Genomic DNA, 14,561 nt, shown 5'->3' with positions numbered 1-14,561 from the left:
AGCACCGCACACTTGACAGGGGGTAGCTCCACCCCTAAATACCCTTTCTCCCCCTCTCTCCGCCTTTCTGCCGTTCGAACAATGTGCCAAGTGCGTGCAAAGTTTTTCCACATCGGGGAAACTTTCATCAGACGCCGGGTCCCAGGACTAGAAAACGGTCTCATATGGTGGCCTGTCCGAAGAAAACGTCTCGAACTGAGATTCAGTTAAACCCCCCTTTGGCCAGAGTCGCCACCAAGAATATTATAGAGAGGGGATGGCGATAAGCCCAATATTTTCCTGTTTCCAATATTTATAGTCCTTATTTTTAAAATTGTTATATACCAAGGAATGGTTTTAACTTTAATACCAGATTTCTGGTATATACTTTTAAATTTTTTAAGAGCTGGTACTTATGGTCTTTTTTGTAGAATTCCTTAAGGGCTGGTATTTTTTGTTAGTACTATATATTTTTCAATATTATCAACGCTTTCCAATCGTTAACCATTAAAAAAAAAACTCCCGCCGCTACTGTATCGAAATTCCCACGAAATTGCTGCTGCAAGAGAGAAGCTGATCAAAATTATTTGAAGCTTTTGCAATTTTTGTAATTAAGCGAACAAAGCCAAACATTTGCTCAGGCATTTTCCCCATTGTCTAGGCGGTGGATCATCGGATTTTGGGGTGCTTTCTGGGCGGTGGGTGGCTAGTTTTTGGGCGTTTTTGGGCTGCTCTCGAGTGTGGAATCTGCTGCAAGTGGCAGCTGAAAGTGCCAGTTTTATTGTTGTTACTGTTGCCTCTAACTGCTGCAGTTGCTGCTGCTGCTGTAAAGTTGCTGGACAACTGAAAAACTGCAGCATGCAAATCGAAAAATAATTACAATTGCGCAAAGTTTTAAAACGAACAGAGCACAGACAACTGAGGCTGCAGCCAAAGAGGGGTTATTTTTTGGGAGGGACGGTTTAGGGGAGGAGGATGATGAAAAGTGCCTGATTTCTTTCCGCTTCCTGGTCGAGTTAGTGGGCGTGGCAGATCGGGCGGAGGCGAGGGGAAAGTGCAATGTCAGTGCGAATTGAAGATAAACTAAACCACATGTAAAAAAGGCCACTGGGTGATGGTGAAACACTACCAGGAAATTTCTGTATTGCAGAAAATTTTCTAAGCTAAATAAAAAATCTAAAAAAAAATAAATTTAAAATATTTCATATTTTTTAAATTAATGTTATAGTTTTTTAAGAATATTGGTATACATTTAATTTATATTTTGAAACTTCACGCCAGCACTAAAAATGGAAATTTCCTGAAAATTCTCAACTATAGAAAGTCTTTCAAACTATAATTCTTAAATATTCGATATTTCTTAAAAATATTTATATTTTAACACTTCATCTATATATAACTCCCGATTAGCACTAATAATATTTATTGAGGCTCTCGGCTTTTCTACGTGCTCTTAGTGTAATTGCCTCACATCCCTTCTATTTGAAGCAAATGTACTTAATTTTATTTTCCCAGTGGAAATGTGAAAAAGCGGTGTGTGTGCTTTGACAGAACATTTAGATGGCTTCAGCTGGAGAATAGGAGTACGAATGCGGCTCTCAAAATGCATTAGACACACATTTGCCAGGCAGGGAGGAGCATTGCCATTCTACATTTCCAGCATCCCAACACACGGAGACACTTACGAATGCCAAACGATAATGCGTTTGTCTCTGCCCTCCAGAATTTCCCCATACCACCAAAACCTTCGGCTCTTCCATCCTGGCCGGAAAACTTTGAAAACTCATTCAGTGTCATGTAGATTTTTCGTATTTTTGCGTTTGCTCCGACAAAAAATAATTGTTGGCTAACTTTTTGCCAAGCTCATAAAACTGTGCCCCCTCCTGTGAACCTCCTTTTTGAACCCTCCCATCCTCCCATCCTTATACCATTTTCCATTTTCCTGGGGGCAGGCAGTTATCCTGGGTTGGTGGCATTTTAAAACTATTGTTCATTTCAAGCATCAAGAAACTTGCCAAATTGTTGTTGAAGCGCTGTCGAAACTTTTTAATTTTGACGCCTTGGCAGGTGGCGTTTGGACTGCCACGCCCCTTTTTTCTAGCGTGGTCTAGTCAGCGTTTTGGAATTAAAAATCGAATTAAATCTTCCTTTTCTCTTTTTAATTATTTAATATTTTTCTGTTATATATTTGTATTATGTATATTTGATTCCCTTATTCTTCTCTTAAAAAAAATATGAAAAGTAGATAGAAAAATAATATTTTTCTGTTCCATATATTTCTATAATGAAAAATATTTAAAAATAATTAATATATTTCATTAATCTACATTTCATGTTTGTTTCCCCCCAAAAAAATTATTATAAAATTAAATTAAAAATAATTCCCCAAAAGATTGAGAAAAAACCCAGCCCGTCGATTGGCACAAAAGTAAAAGTTAACTATCAGTTAATATTGGCGACATCGATACCACTGGACAGCCGGGCACTAATCTTATTTGAAATTCCATTTCGTGCTTAACGGACATTGCTCATCCGCCCCATTAACAAGGGGGAGGGGCCAGGCCTTTGATTCAATTAACTTTGTTTATCGCGCATAATGCATGGATTATCAATATCAATTGACATCAATTTCGGTCACTGTGGAAACGGAAACCAAATGGCATTAACAGCCAAAGGAGGCCGACGACGAAAATGTTTGGACAGCACAGCATTTTGTGACAAGTTTCCTCTTTCAGCTTTTTTGCCTTTTTGCCGCCGCGGCGGCATTGGCGGCATTTCAATTAAATCCTCCCCGTCTAATTGAATTGAACGAAAATTGAATTGAACGTGTGGGTATTGGTATTGGTGAGTGTTAAAGCTGACCCTGTGACCCATTAAATCCCACCACCCACTCAAACCACTCAAAATATAAGCGAAAGTATTTTTAATTTTAGCTTGAGTTGGGGATAAAGTTGATTGGGGATGACAGAGCAGAAGGGAAAAAGGTGGCAGCCATTTTTATAAGGCTTAATTGCCAGCACACACACACATAGAATATGGAGTGCACACACACCCACACACGGATAATTAAAAAGTTTGCCGCTGTAAAATGGAAAAATCTTTGCATATTCTCATCTTCAATATCCTGCGTTCACCGTCCTTCCATACTTTTCCCATTCCTGAAGATAACCCAGAAAATTCGCTGGAGCCTTGGAGAACTTGCCACAATTTACGCAATATTATATGGCTGATGTTGTTGTTGTTCATCACAATTCTTGCACTTTCGGTTTGCCTACAATCTGGGGAACATTACTTGGGAATTTTGGGATCAGAATTAAGTAAAATAAATTAAGGAATTAAAAGCAATACAAATACTACAACTAGTCGTAAAGCTTAAATAAAAATCATCAAGAATTATATTAAAACTATTCTTTAGGTTGCTGTATCTAAGGATGAAATAAAAAATCATTAAGATAGGATATCTCAAAAAACTTGTAAAAACATTAAAAACAAATAAAATTTCAAATAACTTTTTTAAAAAATCTTGAAAGAAAGAAAGGAAAAGATCTTAGAACTCTAAATAAAATAACAATTTTTTTGGTTGGAGGATCTTTAATCCTAAGAAAGGATAACTCAGCGTCGATCACCTGAGGCTGAAGCAGAAAAAACAGTCGAAATGTCGGCTCTCACATTTATGTTGTGCTTTTTATTGCCGCCCCCAAATGCTGAAGACGGCGACGTCAAAGAAAAGCGAGGAGCAGAAGTCATTTCGCCAGGGTTCACATAATCAAAGCAGCCCGTCTCCCTCTCTTTCGCACCCCGCTCAGCCCGTCTCCTTCGCTCCTTAGCCCATTTGCTAAGATGCGAAGCAGCCAGCGTCGGCAGAATGTAATTTGTTATATGGTTTTGTAACCGTTAGTTTTCATGTTTCATCCCATCCCAAACTGAAAACCGGGTGGGATAAATATTCCTCAGATGGAGATGCACTCACACAGATACAGATACAGATACACACCCACACAACAAGGAGTGCATTATGTGCTGGATAAATTTATGCAACACTCGTCATGCCTTATTATTGTTAAAGATTCCTGCTGCTGCAGTTGCTCTGATGCTGATGGCATTCCTCGAATAAGTTTTAATTAAAATTAAAATCAAAATCTGTCGGCATCTTCAGCTTGACTAATTTGCATTTGCATCTACAGACAGTTGGCACCTTGGCATTCCTGTTATATTATGGGCATTATAACACCTATCCTGTAGGATCCTGGAGGAGAAGCCCTCTTGTTTTATTGCCTCTGCATTCAACTGCGCTTCTTAATCAACTAATTAACATGACTGTGTTTGCAAAGCTTTAAAATTTTAGCCAATAATTACTGGTTTGGCTTTATAAGTTTGCATCTGTGAATTATTTACGAATTTCTGTTTAAGGACCTTAAAGCTTAATTAACTGTTCGAATTATTTGTATTCGAATTACATTTTGAATAGGGACCTAAGACTTTAATACAATTTTATAATCTGTTTGACATGTATTACGTTGCTCCAATTGAATTGGCACTCAATTTGAAATTTACTCCTGGGCGGAATCTTTATAACACAGCAAGGATTCAACATCCCAACTTCTGCTCTTGATCGCATAATAGGTTGGCTGGGCGAGCTATCTGTATTCCCAGCCTCATCGATTATATATAAATTCTCGAGCTACTGGGGTTAATCCACATCCATTTCACTGGGAATTTCTTCGGATCTTGGACGTGAACTGTAACCAGAGGTGGAAGAGGATTCAGGCTCCTCTTCGCTTTCCCAGGATTCTTCTAAATATTCTACCTCGTCTGGATCTTCTGGAACCTCAACCAATTCGTGGCGGCGTATCCAATCCATATGGAAACTAGCCTTAGCCCTACGATTCCACCGTCCTAGCAGAACCCCCGAATCCATAACACTCGGAATCATATTGCCCATGGCTCCGGCTCTTTGAAAATGAATCCGTCTTCGCACCAGCGGCCAGTCTCTTTGGATTATAATCCTCCTACATCCCTGTATCGTCCGTCGTATCAAGTAATGCTCGGTTTTGATATAGGAGTGAACCACTCCTTTGGGCAGTCTAGATAATACATTTTGATTGGCTCGCCTGTTGCCTATTCCATGAGCCTTTTTTTTTAATGATTGCGTTTCATTGAGCTTACAAGAATTCAGTACCAATATTTAGTACTCACATGTTGGGGCATCTTGACCGAATTGGGCCGAATTTTGACCATTTTTATCGAAATCGAAAATCTTCGTTGACTAAAAAAAACACGACAAAAAAATATTCTAGGTAATACTGTGTGGTGTGTGGTGTTTTCAGTTGAGTTTGTATAGTTGTACTGATTATTTACAAGCCCTGAAACCCCACGTCCCCTGACATATGGCCAAAAAGGTTACTTTGATTGGGAAAAATAACTAGATTTATGGGACTTTATTTTTATGAGAGAGGATATTTGTATTAAATACGTAAACTGCCGTCAACAGCGATTACGTAATGTGGGATTTTCAATTTAATATTTTCTCTTGGATAACTACAGTTTTAAACTTTTTTTTCAATTAAAAATAATTTTTTGAAATCTAGTCCAAATTGCTCAATGGAATAATTAATAAATGTAATTAAAATTCATTTCTTTACTGCTTTCTCTTGACGTTGATGCTAAAAATTCCTCGAATAGTTCTTAATTCAAATGAATATCGGAGTGTTGCTCAAACTGTCTCGTTTCCGCCTTCAATTGTTGTTAACTAATTTGCATCCTGGCATCCTGAGATGGTCTGCACTTTGGCATTCTCGATGGGCATTGCAACACCTTTGCAGGATGCTAAGGACGATAAGGACCGGGCACTTCATCCTTCATCCTTCACCCTTTGCACCCTCTTTGCATTCACGTTCCGGAGTTTTTGGCCGAGGCATTTTATTGCCTTCATATTTCCATGTCCTGATCCTAGACGCTGTCATAAATTGCACAAGCCTTGCACAAATGAACCGTGCACAGGACGAAACGGACGAAGGACGACAAGCGAAGGACGAAGGAGGACCAAGATAGATACACACCGATGGGCATACATAATTTGAATAACTCACAAAAATGCACATTTATCGCATAATGCTCTCGTACATCCTGCCAGCCGGCCTCCTGGCCAGGACACACGCAGGACCTTCCTCCCCCTTTTATATCCCTTTCTATTTTCATGCTTCTGCGAACCTCAGGGCTTTAACTCTGCCTGCCCGACTTTTGACTTTTTGCAAAAAGGCATAAAAATAAATGAATTAAAAACTAATTATTTAATGAAATTCTCAATTACCTATGGTTCAAAATTAAAATAAATTTAAATAAGCGTTGTGAAGATATGAGGGAATTTTCCTATCTATTTAATTTTCTATTTGTTTAAATTATTTGTATAAATTGTTATTCAATAAAAATAAATTTGGAAGAAAGTTGTAGAACGAGTTTAACTAATTTTCCCATTTATTTGATTTTATATTTATTTGATTTTATACCCCTTAGTAAATTATTAATAATATGTTATCTTAGCTAAACCAAACTACTGGCTTCATTTTCTTCGAACTAATAATCAAGTCGCTGCCAAATGCAAAAGTGTGGTAAATTTCAGTAAATCAAGCTAAATAAAATTAATTAAAATGCGGTCGACACTTGTAATTTGCAGAAAACGTGGTAAAAACTGCGGTCAAACCGCATATTATGAGTAACTGCATTAAGAAGAACCCGCAAGTCAAATCTCTGAACATGTGCCAGATACAAATACCATATATTATATATTCGGGACTATCAAGTGCCGAATGCCAGGCGCAGACTTTGTCCAAAGACGTGACCATAATTTGGAGGTCTTCGAGAGAATCCCTGTCTTCGTCGTTTGGTCAAGCAGTTGGCCTGGTTTGTTGGACAGTGATGAAGAAAATAACAGGGTAGGTGAAGTTATGAATACCTCCTATCCTTGCCAATAATAAATATATTTTCTAGTAATTAAAAAAAATTAAAATAATTATTTTTCCCAAATGTATTTATTTGGGGTCTAATTTGATTCCACACATTTGCAGATTTTGTAAAGTAATATAAAAGAAAATTTTAAATTGGAAAATTCATTAAAAAGTTATTGGCAAATAATGGAATGCAATGCAAGCCGTTTACTGCTTGCTTGCTGTACAGACTATAACATGTAGGTACCTTGTACCTTTGGCTAATCCAAATATATAGTACCTTTCCCAGCACAGCTGCTTGCGATTCGGCTGTCAGTCGCAGCTCTCTGTCCACTGCTACTTGGAATGTCCGGCTTTCCTTTGGCTTTCCCAGCTTTTCCAGCTTTCCCAGCCAGCTCCTTGTGGTCGTCTTGCCTCCTTCCTTTCAGCCTGGTTTATACCCCACAACACAGAACTCATGACAAAATCATTACAACCATTTCGTGTAGTTATCGTTCCATACAAACTATATGTACATACATGCAGGCATACTCTATATCTAACCTCCTCCTTTTTTCATCGTGATGTTGCTCTAGGAAATGGCAAAAGCTGTAAAAAATTTGCATTTTTATAACAACTTAAGTCACCAGACGACTTTACTTTTCCAAGCACTTGAACTGGTTTGCTTCCTATACAAAGTTTTGCATGCGTGTCACCCCCACTCAACTCCCACTTCCTCACCCCTGCCCCTGCCACGCCCCCTACTCCATATCAGCATATCTAAACTATAAGCACGGAAAAAAAAATATAGTAAAATCTTAAATAAATATTATACAGATAAATAGGAAATAAAAGAAGTACGAATTTTTAGAAGATAAATTTTATAAAATACATTTTTAAAAAATCATTCTTGTTAAGAAATCCTAAAACTTGGTTTGAATTTCTTATGACTTTTTCTCTGTGCAGTCGTGTGCATTTATAAAAGCAGTTATATTTATGAACTAGAAAGAGAAAACGATGTTCCCAAAAACGAAAGCAGAACCAAAAAAAAAATGGTGTCCATTTTGCAATTTGCCGCCGGCGCGGTGAGCACAAGGCAAAATGGTTAAAAGACTCTTTTTGTGGGATGGGGTGGAGTGGCTTAAAGGGGGCGTAACGGGGCTGAAAAGAGGGAGGGCGTGGCAGTGGATAAGTGAGGACATATGTATGGAATAGCACCGAAAAAGAAAATAAAACAGCAACGGAAATTCACTTCGTAGAGCATTTCCTTGGAAGGAAATTATGAAATCCCAAGCGCTAATTGGAAGCACTTGCTTTCGACGAAAGGCTACTTAAATTACGAAAATAGTAAAGAGAAAAAATAGATATATTTTAGGAAGTAGCTTTTAAATGTCAAAAAAAGGTGTCCAAAAGTATGCAACAATATATTTTTAGCTTAAGAGACATATTTACTCATACAATTAATAATTCTCTACATACTTTTAGTCAACTTTTTTGAAATTTAAAATAATTTCGATGTTTTATATTCATATTTATGGTAAAATCGAGAAATTGCGAACTTAAAGTTTCAACGGTAATTCGTATGACCTGCGCACCCACTAAATTGCCATTTTGGCGCCATAAAGTGATTTGCTGTAGGAATTACGTATGCAGAAAATGACCAACATGTTGCTCCCAGCTCTCAGCCATAAAAAATTGGCATACGAATAAGGAGCGGAGCGGAGGAGCAGGATGTGGATATAGAAATTGCAGCATGCATACTAAAATGCATTTTTCTGAGATGCACTGCGAATATTTTATTTCGATTTCTAACAAAACTATAATATTATATTTTTAATAAATATATTCTTTAAAGAAATCTCGTTAAAAATGTCCACACTATTCGATGGAAAAATATAGCAAAGTATTTAGACCTTAAGGAACCTCAAGAACCGGACTTTATACATATTTTTTACATATGCATGCGAGTGCTGCAGTCCCGGCTGGACAAACTCGATATGCATCGTGGAACGGAAAGGAACCCGGCGTCTCGGTGAATTATTTAAATAAATGCTGGATGCTGGGACAAAGATCAAGAGCCCGTTTTTTATCATCGCTGTCTAACTCATCTGCATCGCCAGGACCTTTTCCCCATTCCATCTGCTTGTTAGTGGTGCTTCAGCTCAACGACGGTAATTTGTGAAGACAGGAACGCAGAGATGGGACCGGGCCAAAAACTAACATGTGGAGCGACTAGCAAAGTGTTAGTTCTCGTCTAAAGCCTCGCTTGAGAAATACCCTCTAATGGAACTAGATTTCTGAACAGGGTTCTTAAATAATATTTCATAGTCTGGTAAGAACTAAAAATATGTACATTTACTGATAGAATATTTTTCAACTATTTAAAGTTTTTATTAACTAACATTGTATTAATATTTTTCACCATGATCCAAATATTTCCAAATTAATTTATGCAATTAAATATGTTAACTATAACATCTTCTTATTTAATTTAAATATGTAATAGAATTCAATATTTAAATTTATTTAAAATCTTTAAATTTATTTAATACTTTATATTTAATTTTTGGACTTAGCCCTTAAACCCTTAAATTTGAAAATTGAAAATTGTATGCCAAACTTACCCTTTCCACAGAAATAACTTGCATTTCTGCACTCGCATCGCAGTCAGTGTCCAGAAATGAAGACGTCGGAAGTTGTCCCAGGGGAAATGGAAGAGGGGGCTGTTCTGGGTCCGAGAACTTATCGCATACAATGCGCATTAGCCGTGTCTACATGAGTCCCCATCAAGTTATCTCCATCCTGTGTCCCCGGGACGGCTGTTGCATATTTCAAGGGCTTTTGCGGATTTCTCTCGGTTTGTCATCCCTTTTTTGAAGACGCTTGAATCCGTTTTGCTGGCTGCGAAGTGGGCGAACCTTAAAAATTAAAAGTTTTAGAATTTGTTGTATTTTGTAAATCTAATCAGTCGAATCGGAAGGCATCGAAAATCGCGACGAGAACAAGCAGGTTGCCACGAGCGAATCGGGTTACCTTCAGTACCTGAGGTTCTGGGAATGGCCGAGGATGAGATGGCTCGGGATGACACCACGGGAACAAGTCGATTTTGCCGTGGTAAGTAATCGGCTGTTCTTAAATCGTATTTATTTAATTACGCTTTTTCTCATAGGATCCAGAACTGACGAGTCGTATAGAGAAGGGAATGGAACCCAAGAATCCGCTTGCGGAGGCCCAGTAATTCCCCTGGCATGAAGGTTCAACCGAGGAATACCCTTCCAGGACCAGAATGGCCCAATTTTGTTTTATTGTCGATCAAACATTTACCTCGTTTTGTGTAAATGGTAAATAAAGGCAGAAGATCTTCAGAACTGATGGGAAATCTGTCAAAAACAAATAAAAAGAAACGTTTTAAACCTTAATAAACATTTAAATTAAGCTCTTTTGGCGGTTTTAAAATTTTTAGCAGTGTCAACAACCTGTTTAGCGAATACAAGCACCTCACCATCGATGGTAAAGAAGTTTTCTTAACTATCAAGGTAAATTTTTATAGGGGGATTCCCTAAACTGTTGAATTGCTGAATTGTTGAAAATTCAACAAAAAATTTCAGCAATTAAGGGAACGACCCAAAATGGTTCCTGTTGAATTTTCAAACAGCTGTTATTTGTTGAAAAATTTCACGAAACTTAAAGCACGTAAAATTTGATTTATTATTGCTAGTGACTGTCTAAAAGTGTTACCGAGGTAAAAAGAACCACAAATATGCTTTCTAAGTTCATTTTAAAATAAATAATGCGTACTGGTGATACTAAAATGTTACAGAGTTGCCACGACTTTTAAAAAAAGGTGACAACTCTGGCTTTTCAGCAATTCAACAAAATTTTCATCAGCCCCGAGGCTGTTGAATTGCTGAAATTTCTGAAAGTTGACTTTGTATGGAACAGCTGATTAACAGCTGGCCAAAATTCAACAATTCAGCAATTCAACAGTTTAGGGAATCCCCCTTATATTTTTATAAAATTTTCTGTAAAATTTATATACTACAGTAAATTTGTTTTTTTTTAAAACTAAATTCGCTTAATACTTCAATAAGTGAACCCCTAGATTTTTGAAATAAACAAATTTTTTAATTTAGGGAAAAACCGGATTTTTTAGGGGAAAATCGACGCTGGGATTATTTAGGCCAAAAACCCAACCGCCCATCTGGCCACACTGCCAAACTCTAGTTTTCTAGATTTTTTTTTGCAAACAAAATGGCCAAGTCCCTGTAATCCGCACTCCAGACACCAGAAGAGTGCCCTTAAAATGTCCTCGCAGGCAGGATCAAGTGGCTCGGGAGGCGGTGGAATCGGCGGAAACTCCGAGGAGACGCGACGCATCTGGGTGGGCAACCTGGACTCCCGCATCACCGAGTAAGTTGTGGCCGAAAAAACGCACTCTATCCATAAAATTCAAACTAATAGTTCCTTTTGCATTGCCCCCTATCGGTTTCAACTCCTCAAACTGATGCAAAAATGCGGCGCCATCGAGAAGTTCGACATGCTGTTCCACAAGGGCGGTCCCATGGTGGGGCAATCCCGAGGCTACGCCTTCGTCACCTTCGCGCAGGTGGGTACGCTGCATTTTGTGGTGCAGACGGTGCATTATCCGTTTTCTTATAAATAGAATAGAATTTCGTTACTTCTATGTACCATTTAAGGGTACTTTTTAACTTAAGAACCTCTTTCAAGGAACATTTTCTCATTTCTATATTATATTTCTGTAGTTTTTGGTAAGAGACATCGAAAAAAGGGGATATATAGAAACTAGGGATATGAATTCCCACATAAATTGTTTATAACAACTAAGTACATACCTATTACCCATTTTCATCTCAGATTTGCGTATTTTTATGTATTCCATAAGTTGTATTATTTATGTTATTTAAACACTTGATATACCCCACATATTTCCACATAGAAACCTAGTAAATAAACTTATGTGGGTACTGAAAGGACCCTTTTATAAAAAGATATTTTTTCAGTAATAAGAAAAGTAATAGATAACTAAACCTGTGAAGACCATGATTTTGTCTATAATCTAGTATCTTTAACACTGCGAAGCTAACAGGAGAATTTACCTGAAAAATCTATAAATATTTTCCTTTCAGAACGAAGGAGCCACCAATGCCTTGCTGAAACTGGACGGAACCAGCGTGGGAAACCGCTCGATAGCCGTGCGCCTGGCCAAGAACATCAAATATGTAAGCGAAGCCGGGACTTCCCATCCTTCTAACTTTACTAAACAGAAAACCTCCCTTTTCAGGACGACCTGCAGAAGCCCAAGCCGCGTCTGGAGATACCCGCCTTGGGGACGGGGAAGCGCGAGGAGAAGATCAGCAAGACGGAGGCCATTCGCGCCATCGAGGCCAAGCTGAAGCTGCTGGAGCGGCAGACCGACGACAATCTCGAGCTGAATACGGCGGGTGTGGGCGGTGGCAGGGGCGAGGCCAACGTGCCCTTCATCCAGCGCTACCAGTTCAACAAGGACCGCGACGGAACGCAGCGCTACGGCAAGTCCTCGGCCCCATATCATCGACAGCAGCGGCCCAAGCGGCGCTAGATCCTCCGACTCCTCTCAGCCACCGTCTCACCCTCATCACGTAGTGTGTAAAATCCTTAGTACTTAGGGCGCTACCTCAGCAGACGAGCCTTGCGGCAGGCGTAGTAGTTTACAATTAATTTATTAAAAAAACAATCAGCCAGAATCCGAACTATTTGGGTGCGAACTTGACCTTGCCGCGCATGTGATCGGGCAGCGGAACGGTTCCCGGACAGGCCACCTGGCCGGGGATCTCGCAGATGCAGTGGCGGCCGCATCCGTAGCCAAAGTTGGCCGGGTTGTCCTTGCTCTCCTTGAGCCGCGCCTCCGCGTCCAGTGTCTCGCTGGGAATGGAAAAGTTGTTTACTGCCCGAAGCGTATTTTTTAAGCTGGATGAAAGCCCGTAATTTGTATGCAGATGAAATGTAAAAGTCACTTTTTCGTTTAATCCCTGAGCTGCCTATTGGAACCATAACCAAGTGTAGAATACACATCCAAACGCCTGCTTCACATTATCCAATATTGTTCATCCACAAGTAGCCTGACTAATAGTATACAAACTTCATTTCGACTGCCATATTTTGTACTTAATAATAAGAAATTAATAGCCAAGGACTGGTTGAAAAATAAAGCCTGAATTAATTCGATTGGTCTGACAATATCATGGGGTTCAAGGAGTTGAAGGTGTATTCAATCACTGGACAGCACTCTATACTACTTTGTACTAAGCAAATAGCAGTAGAATGTATGGATTTTTCCAAAATAAAAATATAATAAATAATATCATAGGGTTTCAGGGAGTTCTTCTTAGAAAGGTATTACAAAAACTGCATTTCTCTAAAGAAAGATTAATAATAAAGCCCAGTTTTTGAGAAAATATGTTTGGAACAAGGAAGGGGTTATCCTGATCTTGAGAAATTCATATTGATAATACACAATTTAGAAGTATTTGGAGCCGTATAAAGGCTACTTTAGGTAAAAATATGTTTAGAATTACAAGTTCTTGAAGAACTAGGAGATTGAAAACTCTTTTAGGAACAAATGAAGATTCTGTTCCCATCCTGAGACAGCTGGATTATATTTTCTGATAGTATAGGCTAGTTTATGTGAAAATTTGTTATGAATTCCAAGTTCCGGCGAAAAGAAAAGGATTGTAGGAAAAAATTAAGAAGTTTCCTAGCAAAAGATTTATAATAAACCCATGTATATGTGAAAAAAAGTAATGAATTTCAAGTTCCGGGAAAAAGAAAAAGATTGTTGAAAAAAAAATAAAGGAAAGAAAGTCTTATCCCGATCTTTTAAAAGAAAGAATAATAATAAACCCAAGATTATGTGAAAATATGTTATGAATTCCAAGTTCCACAGAAAAAAAAGGGTTGTAGGAAAAAAGAGAAGGAAAGAAGGTGTTATCCCGATCTCTTGAAGAAGTTTCCCCACAAAAGTTTTATAATAAACCCAAGTTTAAGCGAAAATATGTTATGAATTCCCAGTTCTCAAAGAACGAAGGGAAATTAAACCCTTGGGGAAGAAAAGAACACCTGCTTACCGGGTCTTGCCCACCACCTGGACCAAATGCTCGATGATCTCGTCCCGGTTTCGACCGTCCACATCGATGAGCATGTCCCGTCCATCTTCAAAGTAGCAGCGCACAAAGGGCGAGGGCGTCATGTTCTTCAGCGTGAGCACCTGCACCTCGGGGTTCTTGAACTGGATCTGCGGTATGTTCCAGAACACAAAGTCCCTGCGGGGCATCATAGATCATATAACCTTATTAGATCCTATAGTTTATGCTTTATAACGCAAATTATAGAAATAATACCTGGCTCCCGCGTGATGATCGCCGTATGTGTTGTAATTGACGCTGAAGATGCGCACCTTGTCCTTGAGCACCAGCTTGCCCGCATTCAGGTACTTCAGGGTGCGCCGGATGGGCTCGCGGCCCTTCATGAACGGCATTTTGCGGTTTTAATTCAGGTAAATCACGTAAAAATAATGTAAATTCAACTAAAATGCGGCTGCTTGTGTAATGCCGAACAGCTGATTGGCCAGTGGTGGTAAACGCCGTGAACCGATGACGGAAC

General features: G+C 38.8%; 3 protein-coding genes across 5 annotated transcripts; 1 reads left to right on the top strand and 2 right to left on the bottom strand.

The window, feature by feature from the left end:
• Positions 1 to 4,432: 4,432 nt before the first annotated feature.
• On the bottom strand, positions 4,433 to 5,335 carry LOC108056045 (uncharacterized). The gene is made up of 2 exons (XM_017139656.3): positions 5,176 to 5,335; positions 4,433 to 5,110 (listed from the first exon to the last, which is right to left on the bottom strand). The coding sequence occupies exons 1-2, from the start codon at positions 5,215 to 5,217 to the stop codon at positions 4,670 to 4,672; spliced, it is 483 nt and encodes a 160-aa protein (XP_016995145.2). The 5' UTR covers positions 5,218 to 5,335; the 3' UTR covers positions 4,433 to 4,669.
• Positions 5,336 to 11,101: 5,766 nt separating this feature from the next.
• On the top strand, positions 11,102 to 13,127 carry LOC108056133 (probable RNA-binding protein 18). 3 transcript variants are annotated; one of them, XM_070218399.1, is made up of 4 exons: positions 11,102 to 11,312; positions 11,364 to 11,508; positions 12,050 to 12,142; positions 12,205 to 13,127. In XM_070218399.1, exons 1-4 carry the CDS (start codon positions 11,206 to 11,208, stop codon positions 12,499 to 12,501), a joined length of 642 nt encoding a protein of 213 aa, XP_070074500.1. In that variant the 5' UTR covers positions 11,102 to 11,205; the 3' UTR covers positions 12,502 to 13,127. The 3 variants fall into 3 exon arrangements, with proteins under 3 accessions (XP_070074500.1, XP_070074501.1, XP_016995313.2); XM_070218400.1 differs by having other exon boundaries at positions 11,103 to 11,314; positions 11,390 to 11,508; XM_017139824.3 differs by having other exon boundaries at positions 11,166 to 11,312; positions 11,434 to 11,508.
• Positions 12,604 to 14,537, bottom strand: mRpS25 (mitochondrial ribosomal protein S25). Its single transcript, XM_017139825.3, has 3 exons — positions 14,300 to 14,537; positions 14,027 to 14,221; positions 12,604 to 12,824 (listed from the first exon to the last, which is right to left on the bottom strand). Exons 1-3 carry the CDS (start codon positions 14,434 to 14,436, stop codon positions 12,653 to 12,655), a joined length of 504 nt encoding a protein of 167 aa, XP_016995314.2. The 5' UTR covers positions 14,437 to 14,537; the 3' UTR covers positions 12,604 to 12,652.
• Positions 14,538 to 14,561: the final 24 nt, after the last annotated feature.

Source organism: Drosophila takahashii, chromosome X, assembly GCF_030179915.1.
Source record: "Drosophila takahashii strain IR98-3 E-12201 chromosome X, DtakHiC1v2, whole genome shotgun sequence".
Taxonomy (NCBI): domain Eukaryota; kingdom Metazoa; phylum Arthropoda; class Insecta; order Diptera; family Drosophilidae; genus Drosophila; species Drosophila takahashii.
Note: the sequence above shows the minus strand (reverse complement) of the source record. Positions and strands in the feature narration are given on the sequence as shown.